Consider the following 16,192-nt stretch of genomic DNA (forward strand, 5'->3'; position numbering starts at 1 on the left):
TTAGTGGCCTGCATTATAAATAAGTTATTACAGTACAGAAATTACACACAACAGGTCATAATTTGAGACAGGTTTTTCGAAAACCCTAGCCTCCTCTCTCTCAAATCGGCCGCCCCCTTCCCTTCTCTGCGTGAGAAATTTCGGTCTGTGATTTTGAATTGCAGTCTGGAATAGCGAATCAAATTCGTTTATTCTCTTCGTAGAAAACTTCTGATAGATTTTCTAGTGCAATCTATCAGAGGGATTAAACCTCCATTCGTGGACCTGATTGAAGGAAAGCTTGTTCATCAGTTCCAGGGAGATACAAGAAGCGCAGAGAAATCTGTGTGGTGTCCAATAATCTCGCTTCGAGATTGAAGGTAAAATTTAATAATAGTTATTTAATTTTACACACACAAATAATTTAATCGTTAAACGGTTGATACCTACACTATGGAATTGTTCCATAATAAAATTTTAAACTTCCGCTGCACCGGGTATCAATCGTGATTGATCTGAGAGCCGCGTTTTCCAACAGTGGTATCAGAGCCAGGTTGCTCAGATCAAACGATTAAATTAATCGATTGTACAAAAAATTTTGAGTCTTGGTTTTTTAAAACAAAATAAATATTTTAAATAAAAAAAAAATTTCGGGCAAAACCCGGGCAGCGATTGGATCGCTGCCCGGTGGGGCAGCGACGGTCGCTGCCCCGGGCGGCGCAAAGGGGGCGCACAGCGCCGCCCACGGCGGCGCACGTCGCCGCCCAGGGGCGGCGCTCGGCGCTGCCCAGCGCAGCGCAGCGCTCGGCGCCGCCAGGGCAGCGATTGTCGCTGCCCTAAAGGGGCAGCCGGGCTGCCCCGGCCCGCGCCCACGAGTGCGGGCCGGCCCGGGAGTGTCCCGGGCGGCCCGCGGGAAAAATTATTTTTTTATTTAAATTAATTTTAATGTGTTAAAATTTTATTTTTGGTCCGGTCAAAAATTGTTTTTGATTGGTTCACGAGGCATCGGATCGAAATGTTCGAGTCCGAAAATTTTAAAATTGATTTTTGGATAAATTTGAATTTTTGGAAAATTTTAATATTTTATCCTTAAATTGAATTTTGAAATCAATTATTTTTGGTACAATTGATGATAAGATTTGATCTTATGTATATATTAAGTAAAATATGATTTTATCTATAAAATTAGATTCTGTAGATAAAATATGATTTTATTTAATAAAAGGTAAAATATGATTTTATATATAAAATATGATTTTATCCTGTTTAAATTTAAATTGCCATATGCATGATATCCAATAAATTAATTTTGAATTAAATGTTATTGGATAAGGATGATCGATTGCCATGACCAATTTTGTAGGTGTATGTTAGGAATTTACATTTGTTTTATTGTTGTTGGTTTTATTAATGGGCCTGGTTTATGGCCCAATATGAATGTCATATGTAATAAAAGTGGGCTTGGTTTATGGCCCGTTCCCACCCCTAAAATGTATCCCCTACTTGTCATTGCTATTTATTGTAAATACATTAGATTTAGTGGGAGATCAAGATTTGAAGATGGTGGGCCCAGCAGACAATAAAGACGAAGAAATGTAAATTGGAAGCTAATGTAATAGGATTGCATTGCATACTGCATATTACCTAGGATTGGACTAAGACTCGTGATTGGCAACCACGAGTCAATTAGAAATGGAATCGATCATCCTATATATAATATATGATATTATGATTGTATGCATGTTTTAGACATAATTGTATGAATCCGGCAAGCATACAATAAATTGAAAAATGATGAGACAAATTTTCATAATTAAAAATCCCTCATTTTAAATATGATTTAAAATTGATATCAAGATAAATAAAGGAAATTTAAATTTGTTTAAATGTTCCTACCTTCCATCAACGGTCAATGTATGTGATGCTACCCGCGGATACGGTCCGGCTCATATTATTGGGGGGCCCGTCCGTCGGAAAGCTGTACATTGGATCGACACATGTTGTAAGTTGGGTGGAACTCCCATGGGATCGGCTCATATTATTGGGGGATCCACATGGCGACCGTCCATCACAACTTAATATTGATGGGTCATCTTGACATGTCACTTTAAACGGCGTCATATTATTGGGCCCTTATTGGACATGAGGTAAATACATGGGGGTTGCTTTGGAAGCAATTGGGCTCTACCTTTTGAGAATTATGGTTGGCTGATATTATTCGGGACCATAAGTTTGTCAATTGGACTCCATGTTCTCACTAAGGAAAAAGTTTCCCGTTTTCACTAGAGGGTAGTGAAATCGTTAAAATAGTGGGAGTGAGATTCATAAAATTAAATTTCGCCTATTTTATGTCTTAGTAAATTGCTTAAACAATCATTGAAATATGTCTGTTTTTCTTTTCAGTATTTCATACAATGAATTCGCGTAATCCATTATTCTCGATCCTCGAACAAAACAAGTTAACTGGCGCAAACTATACGGAATGGTTCCGGAAGTTGAAGATTGTCTTGACTTCGGAGAAGATGCTCTACGTGTTAGAGAAATCACCTCCGAAGGAAGCACCAGCTGACGTAAGTCCGGAGGAATTGGCCAAACTTGATGCATGGTGGGACCATGACATCAAGACCAAATGCTATATGCAAGCCTCGATGTCTGATGAACTCCAGAGGCGATTTGAGGACACCGTGAATGCTGCTGACATTCACGCTCAACTCAAGGAACTTTTTGGGGCTCAATCGAGGGCTGAAAGGTTCGCTACTGTTAAGGAGCTGATGACGTGTCGCATGCGTGAAGGGACTTCGGTCCGTGATCATGGGGTACGAGTGATTTGGCTCATACAAAAGTTAGCGACCCTTGATTTGGTGTTGGAGCATGAACTCAACGTGGATTTACTGCTTCTGTCTCTTCCTTCTTCGTTTGACGGATTTGTGGTAAATTTTAATATGAACAAGATAGAGGCCACCCTTGAAGAGATGGTCAATATGCTTGTGACATATGAATCCATACTTAAGAAGGATAAGCCAGCTTTCTTGGTGGGCTCCTCATCTTCTGCTAAGAAGGGGCCAAGTATGAAGGGCAAGAAACGTTCTGCCCCACCCAAGAAAGTCGAGCCCGAGAAGAATGGAAAATCCAAGGATGTTTGCCATTACTGCAAGAAGCCCGGTCATTGGAAGCGCAACTGCAAGGAATATCTAGAGCAGTTGGGAACTGCAAAGGGTATGTTCTATATTGAAATAAACATTTCACTTAATACTACTTCTTGGGTATTGGATACCGGATGTGGATCTCACATTTGCAATGATTTGCAGGTGATGACAAGAAGTCGCAGGCTTAGAATGGGTGAGACCCAGCTGAGGCTCGGGAATGGTTCCAGAGTTGAAGCTACAGCCATTGGAGATGTTTGTTTAATTTTGCAGAACGGTTTTAAGTTATTTTTAAGAGATGTTTTATTTGTTCCGGATTTAATTAAAAACATTATTTCTGTTTCTATGCTAGATAGAGATGGTTATTCTTGCAATTTTGTGAATGGGATTTGCAATATTTACAAGAATGAATGTTTGATTGGAAATGGACAACTTGAAAACGATCTATACAACTTAAAACTGAAAGACGTTCCAATAAATTATATTGATAAACCGGCAACAATAAACAAAAGGAAAATCGTCAAAACCCGGCGAACCTTTGGCATGCTAGGCTAGGTCATATTTCCTCAAGGAGGATGAACAAGCTAGTGGGAGAGGGCATGTTTGATATGTCTGATATTAACTCTCTACCTACTTGTGAATCCTGTCTAAAAGGGAAAATGACTAAATCTCCTTTTAAGGGGAAGCCTGGGCGTAGTCAAAATCTGTTGGATTTGATCCATACAGATGTTTGTGGACCATTTAGAGTTGGGACTCAATATGGCCACACCTACTTCATTACCTTTACTGACGATTATTCAAGGTATGGATATTTATATTTAATGAAATATAAGTCTGAAGCATTTGAAAAGTTCAAAGAATTCAAGGCTGAAGTAGAAAACAAGCTAGGTAAAAGTATTAAAGCACTTCGATCGGATCGAGGTGGAGAATACTTAAGTACCGAGTTTTTGGACTATCTAAAAGAGAATGGGATTCTCTCTCAGTGGACTCCTCCTATGACACCACAGCTGAATGGTGTATCGGAGCGTCGTAATCGAACTTTGTTGGACATGGTTCGATCCATGATGAGCTTCACTGAGCTTCCACCTTCGTTTTGGGGCTATGCGCTTGAAACGGCGGTATTGTTGTTGAACAACGTCCACACTAAAGCAGTGGACAAAACACCATACGAGTTATGGAATGGCAAAGCTCCTAAGTATTCATACTTGAGGATTTGGGGATGTCCTGCTTACGTGAAGCGGACAGTGGGAGATAAGTTGGATAGTCGATCCAGCTTATGTTATTTTGTAGGGTATCCGAAGAATTCAATCGGATATTATTTCTATTATCCTGCTGAAACAAAGGTGTTTGTTTCTAGGAATGCCACCTTCTTGGAGAAGGAGTTCTTATTGGATAAGAAAGGCGAGATGATGGAACTCGAAGAAGTTCGAGAAGAACCCGAAATACAAAATAATGATCCTACGCCTCAGGAACCATTACTGGACACGCCTGAACCTAGAAGATCCGAGAGGACTTCTAGACCTCCTGTTCGATATGGTCTTCTTCTTGAAGGGGATCAAGATGAACCCGACATTGGATGTGATCCAAGAAACTTCAAGGAAGCAATTTCTTATGCGGATTCAAATTTATGGCTTGAAGCTATGCAGTCTGAATTGGATTCAATGCATACAAACCAAGTTTGGTCTTTAGTAGATCCTCCTGATGGAATTGTTCCAATAGGGTGTAAATGGATCTACAAGAGAAAGCTTGGGCCTGATGGTAAGGTATTGACCTACAAGGCGCGATTGGTGGCGAAAGGTTACACTCAAAGACAAGGAGTTGACTATGATGAAACCTTTTCACCAGTTGCAATGTTCAAGTCCATAAGAATCCTTATTGCCATAGCTGCATGGTATGACTATGAGATATGGCAAATGGATGTGAAGACTGCTTTTCTTAATGGAGACATTAAGGAAGAAATCTATATGAAGCAGCCAGAGGGGTTCACATCCATGGTATGCAAGCTTCAGAGATCAATTTATGGTCTAAAACAAGCATCAAGAAGTTGGAACCAGAAATTTGATGAAACAATAAAAGATTTTGGTTTCATCAAGAACCCGGAGGAACCGTGCGTGTACAAGAAAGTAGTTAAGGATGCTGTGACATTCTTAGTACTTTATGTTGATGACATCCTACTCATTGGGAATGATGTAGGGATGTTACAGTCAACAAAGATATGGTTATCAGGTAGATTCTCGATGAAGGATTTGGGTGAGGCATCCTACATTCTTGGGATACAGATCTATAGAGATAGATCTAAGAGAATGATAGGACTCACTCAATCAACCTACATCGACACCATATTGAAACGATTTTCAATGGATGGGTCCAAGAGAGGACATCTACCCATGTGTCATGGAGTTTCTTTATCCAAGTCTATGTGTCCCAAGACTGATGCAGAGATAGAGAATATGACACATGTACCATATGCGTCAGCTATAGGTAGTATCATGTATGGGATGATATCTACCAGACCGGATGTAGCATTTGCTCTGAGTGTCACGAGCAGATATCAGGCTAATCCTGGTCAAATGCATTGGAAAGCCGTGAAGGACATTCTTAAGTACTTACGAAGGACTAAGAATATGTTCATGGTATATGGAGGACGAGATCTGAAATTGGAAGGCTATACCGACTCTAGCTTCCAAAGTGACGTGGATGACTCGAAGTCAACCTCTGGATTTGTGTTCATGCTCAATGGCGGTGCTGTCTCTTGGAAGAGTTCCAAGAAGGACACCACAGCGGATTCCACCACTGAGGCTGAATACATTGCAGCATCAGCTGCTGCTAAAGAGGCCGTTTGGATGAGGAAGTTCGTCCAAGAGTTGGGCGTCATTCCTGAATTTGTTGGTCCAGTCCCGGTGTACTGTGACAACACGGGTGCCGTTGCTCAAGCAAAGGAACCAAGGTCTCATCAAAGATCCAAACACGTACTGAGGAAATACCACATCATCCGGGAGATTGTGGAAAGAGGAGACATCACTGTCGAACGAGTGGCCTCTGCAGACAATATCGCTGATCCGCTTACTAAGCCCTTGCCAGGACCATTGTTTGACAAACATCGCGAAGCAATGGGTCTACGTAGTATGACTAGTTGGCTATAGGGCAAGTGGGAGATTGAAAGAGTGGGTGCCCAGTGAGCCAACTTGTGGCTATGGGCTTTGATGACTCTTTGTACAAACGATCTTTTGTTTAATGTAATTTACACTTTTATTAATGGCAATGACTTTATCTTTCTTCATATTGTTATATTGTGATATACTATTGTTGTTTTGATAAAGACCTTGAATATACTATAGTGTATGTAAGATGTGGTAGAACATGGGGATGTCTATCATGAAATACATCTTATAGTCACTGTATATTCTAAACTGTTCCTAGTCGATTGAGCCGTCCGAGAATAAGGATAAGGATCGCTCGAGATTGAGACTAGCATTTGCGATGCGGAGTACCACGTTTCATTGGTAGGGAACATGGAGATGTTCGAAGCATGCAAATGGATATTCATAGGATGAATAATCGAACTACCCTATCCGGACTTTCCAAGTGGTTATCACTTATCGAGTGGATAAAGTCCGCGGTTTTGGTTGTACACCATTAGTCCTTACTACTTGAAACATCATGGAGACTCTATATGCTAGTACTGTGCTTTGACTCGTTTACCGACTCTATGGGGGTCATCAGGTGTCGGGATTGGGTACAGTTACAACACATATAGGAGTCGATGCATTGTTGTCAAGGATTCACCACATACTTGCGAGTGTGGATATCCTATGCGATCTGAGGAGATATTAGTGTGACGAATCTCTGGCCAGAGTACTTGATGTGATTTAAGAAATGGTTTCTTAGTAGCACATGCGATGTCACTAATTTGATCTTCAAGATGTATTGCATAGTTATCGAATCTTGAGCGACTCTCGATATACCAATGGTTGTTGATTCGATCGGGATATTTGGATGAAGGGACCGTACTGTACGCGAACCAAAATCTACTGGTTCTTGTAGGCACTATCAGTGATACCTAGGGAATCATGGGGCGATGTTGCTAGGCGCTTTACCATGATTCGTTGGGCAAGTCGGAAATCGTTGTTCCGAGTCACAAGGAGTTGTGAGCCCACGGCTAGCTGTATCCCTGAACCATTGAGGGTCACACAGTGTAATGGAGTTTTAATCCCCGTTGAGATAGTTAAATTTAAAGAGTTAAATTTAATGAATAAAGAAGTTGGACTTCTTAAATAAGAGTAAGGGAGTAGGATTTCCTAAAATGACATAGGGATGTACATTTTTGGAAACCACTGAATTCGGATTCAGGAAAATTTATCTTGACTTTAAAATGTGCAGAAATGGTTTCTGTGCACATTGGTAAAATCGGTTTATCAATCGGAGTCACGATGAATTTTATATTAATTTCTGAACATGCGGGCTTTGCTTGTCGGGCCTCAACTTATGACTAATGGGCCCTAAGGTGTTAGTGGCCTGCATTATAAATAAGTTATTACAGTACAGAAATTACACACAACAGGTCATAATTTGAGACAGGTTTTTCGAAAACCCTAGCCTCCTCTCTCTCAAATCGGCCGCCCCCTTCCCTTCTCTGCGTGAGAAATTCCGGTCTGTGATTTTGAATTGCAGTCTGGAATAGCGAATCAAATTCGTTTATTCTCTTCGTAGAAAACTTCTGATAGATTTTCTAGTGCAATCTATCAGAGGGATTAAACCTCCATTCGTGGACCTGATTGAAGGAAAGCTTGTTCATCAGTTCCAGGGAGATACAAGAAGCGCAGAGAAATCTGTGTGGTGTCCAATAATCTCGCTTCGAGATTGAAGGTAAAATTTAATAATAGTTATTTAATTTTACACACACAAATAATTTAATCGTTAAACGGTTGATACCTACACTATGGAATTGTTCCATAATAAAATTTTAAACTTCCGCTGCACCGGGTATCAATCGTGATTGATCTGAGAGCCGCGTTTTCCAACAACAGAAGAAGCTGAATCCGAGAGCAATCAATTTTAATCTTAGTTTTAGTTTTCTTTTTGTTTTTGCTAGTTTAGTTTGATTTTTTTTTGTTTAATTGTTTAGTATTTTTTTTCTCTGATCCTAATCAAAACTGTCTTTATGTGGTGTTAACTCTGATATGATTTCTTGTTTTTGTTTCTCCTTGCTCTTATGGTTTTTGATTTAAGGTGTCATAGCTAGATGTTGCCAATATCTCGCGACAACACCTCTGGATATACTTAGGGGGAGAATCTATTCAGGAGGAGTTTTGATGAAGAGGGAGTTTTAGTTGGTCTGTTTGTGAGTTAAATGTGTTTTGTCCAGAAAGGCAAAAAGGGAGAGATTGAAAGGAATATTTTATTTCTTAAAATCATCCTATTTTGAAAAGAATTTATTTAATATCTTTTGTCTTTTTTGGACATGAAGTAATTTTATATAAGTTATTTATTTCCTTGAATAACTTGATTTAAGATATGATTAATTTTATCATAATATTTATTATCTTATCTCTAATGATTTAATTTTATTATTATATAGATTTGACTTGATCAAAAAGAACAAGATCTAGAATCCTATGTATACAAGAAAATAACTACAAGGAAGGATTCTAGACTATATATTGAAGGAAGGAGACCGATTAAAAGTGAGAACGATATAGTTTCAAAATACGCACGTTGAGAAAGAATTGAAGATCTTTTGAAGTTAGTATCGGTCGTGGTTGCTTGAAGCCGTGAAGAACACTCGAAGATTGTTGATCGAAGAAGTGTGCTACTCACGTGTTTTGGCTTCAAGATTTTTCTCCTTACTTCGTTTTCGTTATTCTATTTCATATAGAATGTTTTAGGAGAACTTTTACTATTTATTTTTTCACTTGTTTTGAGAAATTGAGTTTTTCAATAATCACTAGCTTTAGGGTTTGTAAAACTCTTTGAAAGTTTCCTAGTGAAGTTTTGTCCTGATGCGCTGCAAGAGTATCTTATACTCTTGCTTAAATCATTTGAGTCTATTTATTTGGTTGCTTGTTTATTTTATTTACGCTTTAATTATATTCCGCTGCAAATTACTCAATGTGTTATTTTAGGTGTTGTCAACACCTTGTGACAACACCTCAAACTGTTTATGTGCAACCCCAATTCCCTTACAAATAAAAATTTAATTTTTTAGTTTTGATCAATTATAATGCTTGATCAAAATAAATTATGTGGGTTGGAAAAAATTTTAAATCGTATTTATTGTCATATTACAATAAAACCTAAATTCATAAAATTATCAAATGAGTTTCAAATATATTGTATATAAATTTTTTTAAAATTTTATGATAAAAAATTATAATTTATTATATTAAATTCAAGTCTTTCATAACTTTAATTTCTGAATCCGTCCCTGCTCTTCACGAAATAAAATTTATGCATATTTTGTCGAAAGAACATTAATAAGCATGATTCAAAAAAACTAAATACAAACGTAGAACAAATTTATACACATTTCGACTAATTTTGGTTATAAAATATTTTATATATTTTTATAACTAATTAAAAAATATTTTAAAAAAGCCGACACACGGCCTAAAGTGGGTTTAGTACATGTCGTCCGCATGGCAGTGCCCTGCGGGTGATGTGTAATCTCATGATTGGTCAAAATTAGTGGGTCCCACGTGGAGTCCACTGATTTTAACCAATCATGAGCCGCCACATCACCCGCAGGGCACTACCTTGCGGGTAGCATCTACTCAACCCCTAAAGTGACCAGTTAAACATCCAGATGTTAGGAGAAGGTGGTCGTCCGCTTACTCCGCTACCATTTCGTGTGTCTTGGGATCTCGCTTTAAACCAAAGTTTGAATGCCCCTGATTTCCGTTATATTATTTAATATAAAATTTATCTTTATTTTATTGAATTAGGTCCCTTGCATTCTGGGCTGGGCTCTTCTTAAACTAATAATAATAACAGCTAAAAATTTCTGAACGTGGGCCAACTGAAAACTTGGGCTTTTATTTTCTTTTTTGGGCCCGATATCAGCGGACAGCTAAAAATAGTGTATAATATACCTGATCAAATAGTTTTATTGATATCCATATGCATACATAGTCCAATTGATGTTTATATATTGGGTAGTACAAAATCAAAATATCAAATGAGACATCAAATTCTAGTTATTTATATTTCACAGTCAGAGATATTTACAATTTTATTTATTTTTAAATATATTTATTCTAGATGCTAACAAATTTCAGGTGGCCAGAATCCCACCCCAACACTCATTCTCCATTCAACTACATTCCGTGGAAGCTTTTACCTTATTTCTTGTCACGCACTTTCTTTGGGGTCACTCACAATTACACCATCTGTCGCTTTTTGGGATAGTTTGAAAAATGACTTAGATCAAGCATTTTTTTATGATCATTTTATAAAAAAATTTTGCAAAACGACCTTCAAACACAAAAGAAATACAAATACTAAACAAAGGAAAAAATTTGAGAAGCTATATTTCAAAATCATGGTCAAACAAATCTCATTTAGTTAAATAATTTCCTTGTGTTTCTGTCTTTCTTGGTAGTGTAAAATGTATTCTCAAAATAATTAAATTTTATTATGATTTTAAACATTTTATATATTGTATTGATTATACATCTTTTGATAAAATAACATATGCGAGGGCCGAGGTATATATGTTTTGGTAGACATGAAATTAATGTCTTGTTTACTTTCTAAAACGATCCAATCGCAAGGAAACTAAAGAGATACATGTAACATCAAATTTTTCGTTCGATTGATCACATGAAATTCAAAATATTTGATCAATAAATTAAGATGGGAGACACAATTTGTTAAATGAATTAATGTGAACAAATGAAAAGAATGGAGAATGTTTTAAAGAATATGAAAAAGAATTGTCAATTGTGCTTAAAAAAGGCAGGATTATTGAAAAGTACACTAAAGAAATCGTATTTGTAATTAACACAAAACTACCGTGAGTTGAATATTTTATTTGGATTATCGATGAAGATATTATTTTTTTATGATAAATATGAGCATGATTATGACCTACCACACTTATAAAAATCTGTGAAATCATCGTAAAAAAAATCTATTCGTGTGTTAAATATTAATTTTTCGTTGTAACATTTAAAATATGATATGTGAAAAAAAATTAATATAATATATGCAAGCAAAAACCGCGTGCACTACGATATTCCAGTGACGGTGGCAATAGATGCTTGTAGGCAAAGAATTAAATTTATTGAACTCACGGGTCGTGCTCGTGCCACTTGTTTTTTCCCTTATTAATTATTATTAATATATATATATATATATATATATATATATATATTAAGTGTTCTATGTTCAAACAATCACTGCGATTAGTCTCTAGTTACAACATGTGCATCCTTCTCACGTATGCATTTAAGTGGAAGGATAATAGTAAATAATACATTAAAATATTCGAGCGAAATGCGAATAAGTAAATTAATGCGCATAAAAACGTAATAAGTAGTCCTTTTTAGTTAATTCGTCTATCTCAACACCTTCTAATTGATAAATAAATTATAAGGAGTTGATTTTTAAAAAAATACGTAAGAAGTAGCAACATATCCTAAAAATTTTTTAGGATAATTTATAGGTTTTTATTTCTATTATGTTATCAGTTAATTTATAATCTTAGTTCACTAATCAATGTTTGACTATCAATTTCATCATAATATTGTCAGTATTTTACGAGATATAGGGAGAGATACATATACCATTTTTAGTGTTTTTTTTAGATGTTGGCGCAAACATCACACCAAAAAAATCTTACTGAGAAAAAAACATGTGGACCCCAACAATAACTTTTTTGGTTTTTTAACATGATGTTCGCGCAAACATCTAAAGAAAAATAGAGTGTAACTTCCCGTTATAGCATAGACCAACCTGTATTTTACGGTGAAACTAATCATTCCCATTATCACATCACATAATTTTTTGTGTCATGTCGAAATTTTTTTTTTTTAAAAAATGATTAAAATAGGAAAAAAAATACAAATTAGCAGTTTTTTTTTTTGAAATCACAAATTAGTAGATTAACATATAAATTAACCAAAAACATTGTTAAGAAAAAAATACAAATTACATGATAACAAATATATTTTTTTCCTCGTTAAACTATACGTGCGAAGAATCGATAACTCAACTAGTTAAAAAAACTCAATTCTCTAATATGTTGATTGGTTTATCTTGCTAATCCTTTTTACTTATATCATATTATAATGCTACTAATAGCCGAAATAACACTAATCGATAGTTTAAAAGTATATAAAATATCATTATCTTGTTACTCTAATCAAAGAAAATGTATTAGTGTTCTCGTGAGTCGTGACCCAATCTAATGATTAAGTCACAATTTATGGAGAGTGGAGACAGTATCAATCCAATTTATGAAAAAAAAAATTATATCAAAATAGTTTTTCATTGAATTATAGACTGGATTCATGACTTAATTTACATATCATTTCACAGAAAACTTAATCTAATTAAATTAGACATTAATGGAAGTTATGGAACCAACTCGATGCCACCGAATTATTTTAATTATATATTGCATATCATGATATCCTTGACATTTAATTGCAAGATCATTGTTGCAGACAAAATAAAATATAATAATCCCAAGAATTTATTTTATTCTCATTTTATTGTACACCAATTAGTAGATAATATTTAATAAATATACAACTCCTTTTTAATGTTATTTTAGAAACTTTAGTTACAAAAAGCAAACATAACGCAACTTTTTTATTGGCAATTTTCCCTTACAAACAACAAAGATAACCTAAAATTTACCTAATTAAGGACAAAAAACAAAAACTTATTAACAAAATGTTACCAAGTAGATTTCACTATTTTAGCCTAGCTATAACTCTTATGATAACATTTTTAAAAATTTTAGATAATAAAATTTAATAAATATATACATACTTATAAATATGTGCAATTCGTTAATTGGCCAAAACGTTTTACACAAAAAAATCATATAAAATGGTTTTACGGACTAATTTTTTGAAACATATTTCCTGTATATTCAATCCGATTCATAAAAATGCATTAATTTTTTCGAATCATATTACATTTATTTTAAATATAAGTTGAATTGATTTGACTCATGAATATAGACTCATAAGATCATCTCACACGAGACATACTAAACATTTTATTATACATAGCAAACATGGAAAATAATTTCAAGTTAAAGTGATCAATCAACATATATATTTAACTTTAATATAATATATTAATATAAAATCACACGTCTGTCTAGCCTATGTAATTACTTTCCAAAAGAATAAATAACGACTCTCGATTTTTTCTAGATAAGTGAAATCGATGGAGTTGATAATTCATGATCTGATCTTTTTTCACGGAAATAAATTTTTTTCTCAATCAACATATTCTATTTTCAGTTTTGGTCAACTAATTAAATATATTTAATTATTGATGCAGTTCGGTTTTTATTATATTTTAATCCTATTTTTTCGAAATGCTAATACTAATTCACCGATACTGTTAATATAACATCAGAAAGTGTTGAAATAATACTGAAACGTTAACGTGTACAATGTCATGCATTTTTACACTAAAATAGCTTGAAAATTTAGTATAATACACCAACACAAAATTAATGGATCAAACCCAAACAAAGATAAATTAGTGGAGTAAAAATTTTATTTTATTTTTTGCCGTTTTTATTAAAAATATTTTTTATATCTAAATCACAAAGATAAACAAATGAAGAAACTTGATATATGACAAGCATATATATATATATATATATATATATATCGTTATTAATTATGTATAATAATCACATAATAATCAACTAAAAAAATTTCAAATTACAAAAGGTGCACTTTTTGGCATAATAATCTTTTAGATTGTGGATTGTCTCGAAATTAAATCGAAGCTTGCCCGTGTATGTAACAACATGCATAACTATAAAGTACAAAAATATTGTGAAACGCATTTTTTATTTGATCCAAATCATAAAAAACAATATAATTTTTTATTTCAAAATTTTTTTGTTCTCCCGTCACTTTAAATATGGATAGAAGCTAGACAGGATAAAATGTATGTGGAAGAGGAGACTTACCCAGAAGAACATAATGTTCTTAATTTATGAAATTAAAATTGCATAAAGTGGACTTGTTGGCATAATGATCTTTATTTTAAACCGTGGATTGCCTCAAAATCAAATGAAATTAGAAAGGAAAACAAAGCCTGCCGTGTGTCACAACTTTGTGGGGACAAAAGATGCGGGAGATGGTGACCTTAGTCTCCCCAAAGTGCAAAGGTAAAAGCAAAGGGGTGACTCGGATATGGATGTATTCAAAGCCACACAACCTTATCCTCTTCCTTGTACAATGTGAAAAGATGAGCAAATTCAAACCAAGAATGCCTCCCATATCATGTCTCATTTTGGATCGAAACAAATGTTTTATGGATAACAACAATAATATTACAAAACTGTACACCTAATCATACCCCCTTGAAGCCCACTCTTTTTTAGCCACATGTACACACTCCCCCACTTGCATCCCCCCATTTCCCATATATATATACACATAAATGTGTACTCCCCAAACATGGCATTATTTTATGTGACATAAAGGGACTTATCCTCAATACAACCATCTCTCCTCTATCTTGGCTTGGATAAATATTCCTTTGGCTTTTTTTTTTATATAATTAAAATCAATGGTTGAAGAAATGAAGAATTTCCAAGAAATAATGGGATCGAAGAAGTCGGATTGTGGATCCATGGAGTCATGCTTTTCTTCCATCAACGATTCGATCGACTCGTCTTCTTCTTTGTCCTCCGAGCTAGTAGATGATGCATCGTCGACACCATCTTCGTCGGATTCTAGTACTTCCCCTAGACTCGGGCCTCTTTTCGAGTTGGCGGAGCTCATGTCCCAACTCCCTATCAAGTAAGTTATAAATTATACTCACATTAATTTGCGACTTATTAAAGTATAGTGTAGCAGATGATTTCGTCTTGTTATATGTTTTAATTAACATTATTTTTAAATTTGATTTGTGTAGGAGGGGTCTATCCAAGTACTATCATGGGAAGTCGCAAACTTTTGGGTCGTTGGCAAGTGCGAAGAGCCTAGAAGACCTTGCAAAGAAGGAGAGCTCTTACATCGAAAGAATGAAGTCGTGTAAGAGCTATGGAGGGAATTTGAACCGCCACAAATTTGGTCCGAAGGCGACCATAGCAAAGAAGTGCCCTAGGACATCATTTTCTCCTTCTTTGGGTACTAAAAATGGCGCCAGTATGGTTATCAATTGTAAAAATTGATCACCACCTTTTGTTTTGTTTTTTTATTTTTATTTTTATATATATTTTTTGTTTGGGTCTGACAATATTTTGAAGGGTTTTTGCTAATTTTTCCCTTTTGTAATGGCTCTTCTGCTTTTATTGGGTGAACAAGAAAATATCTGGTAGCCTTCCTTACATTAGAGATGCTGATCTTGTACATATATATTTATATATAATATGTATTACGCATATATAATTTTTTTTTGACTAAATTACACATATATAATTGGTTTATAACTTTTGGGATTTTGATTTGATTATCGTTTTTCTTTTTTGACCGTGATTATCGCTTTTCATTTAGCATGAGTTGAGAATTTCGCGGCTGACTCAGGGCAACGAGTTTGACCTACATAATTATCAGACCAAGATTTAAATACAAAAGCTGCTCCGATCAGACGGTTTTATAATTAATTTTGTGACATAAATCTCAAATTCGATTTAATTTACGAAAAAATATTATTTTTTATATTAAATTTATTACTTTTTCCTAAAAATATTAATCAATTATATTCATCGTCTAACAATTGATACAAATAATATAATATATATATATATATTGAAAAATATATTATTATTATTATATTGAATATTGAATGTTGAATGTTGAATATTGAGTTGTAAAATGTGGAAAATTAGTGTGTGATGATGTAGATGATGATGTATTAATTTTTGA

General features: G+C 34.8%; 1 protein-coding gene across 1 annotated transcript; it reads left to right on the top strand.

The window, feature by feature from the left end:
* The first annotated feature begins 14,774 nt into the window (after window positions 1-14,774).
* LOC140892996 (protein OXIDATIVE STRESS 3-like) lies at window positions 14,775-15,727 on the top strand. Its single transcript, XM_073302062.1, has 2 exons — window positions 14,775-15,124; window positions 15,240-15,727. Exons 1-2 carry the CDS (start codon window positions 14,892-14,894, stop codon window positions 15,496-15,498), a joined length of 492 nt encoding a protein of 163 aa, XP_073158163.1. The 5' UTR covers window positions 14,775-14,891; the 3' UTR covers window positions 15,499-15,727.
* Window positions 15,728-16,192: the final 465 nt, after the last annotated feature.

Source organism: Henckelia pumila, chromosome 3 (genome assembly GCF_033568475.1).
Source record: "Henckelia pumila isolate YLH828 chromosome 3, ASM3356847v2, whole genome shotgun sequence".
Classification (NCBI taxonomy): Eukaryota; Viridiplantae; Streptophyta; class Magnoliopsida; order Lamiales; family Gesneriaceae; genus Henckelia; species Henckelia pumila.

Excerpts from the sequence above, each read along its gene's own strand:
- LOC140892996 (XM_073302062.1), top strand. The coding sequence starts at position 14,892 with ATGGTTGAAGAAATGAAGAATTTCCAAGAAATAATGGGATCGAAGAAG. Across the intron at positions 15,125-15,239 it reads ATGTCCCAACTCCCTATCAA|GAGGGGTCTATCCAAGTACT; the intron begins GTAAGTTATAAA and ends TGATTTGTGTAG.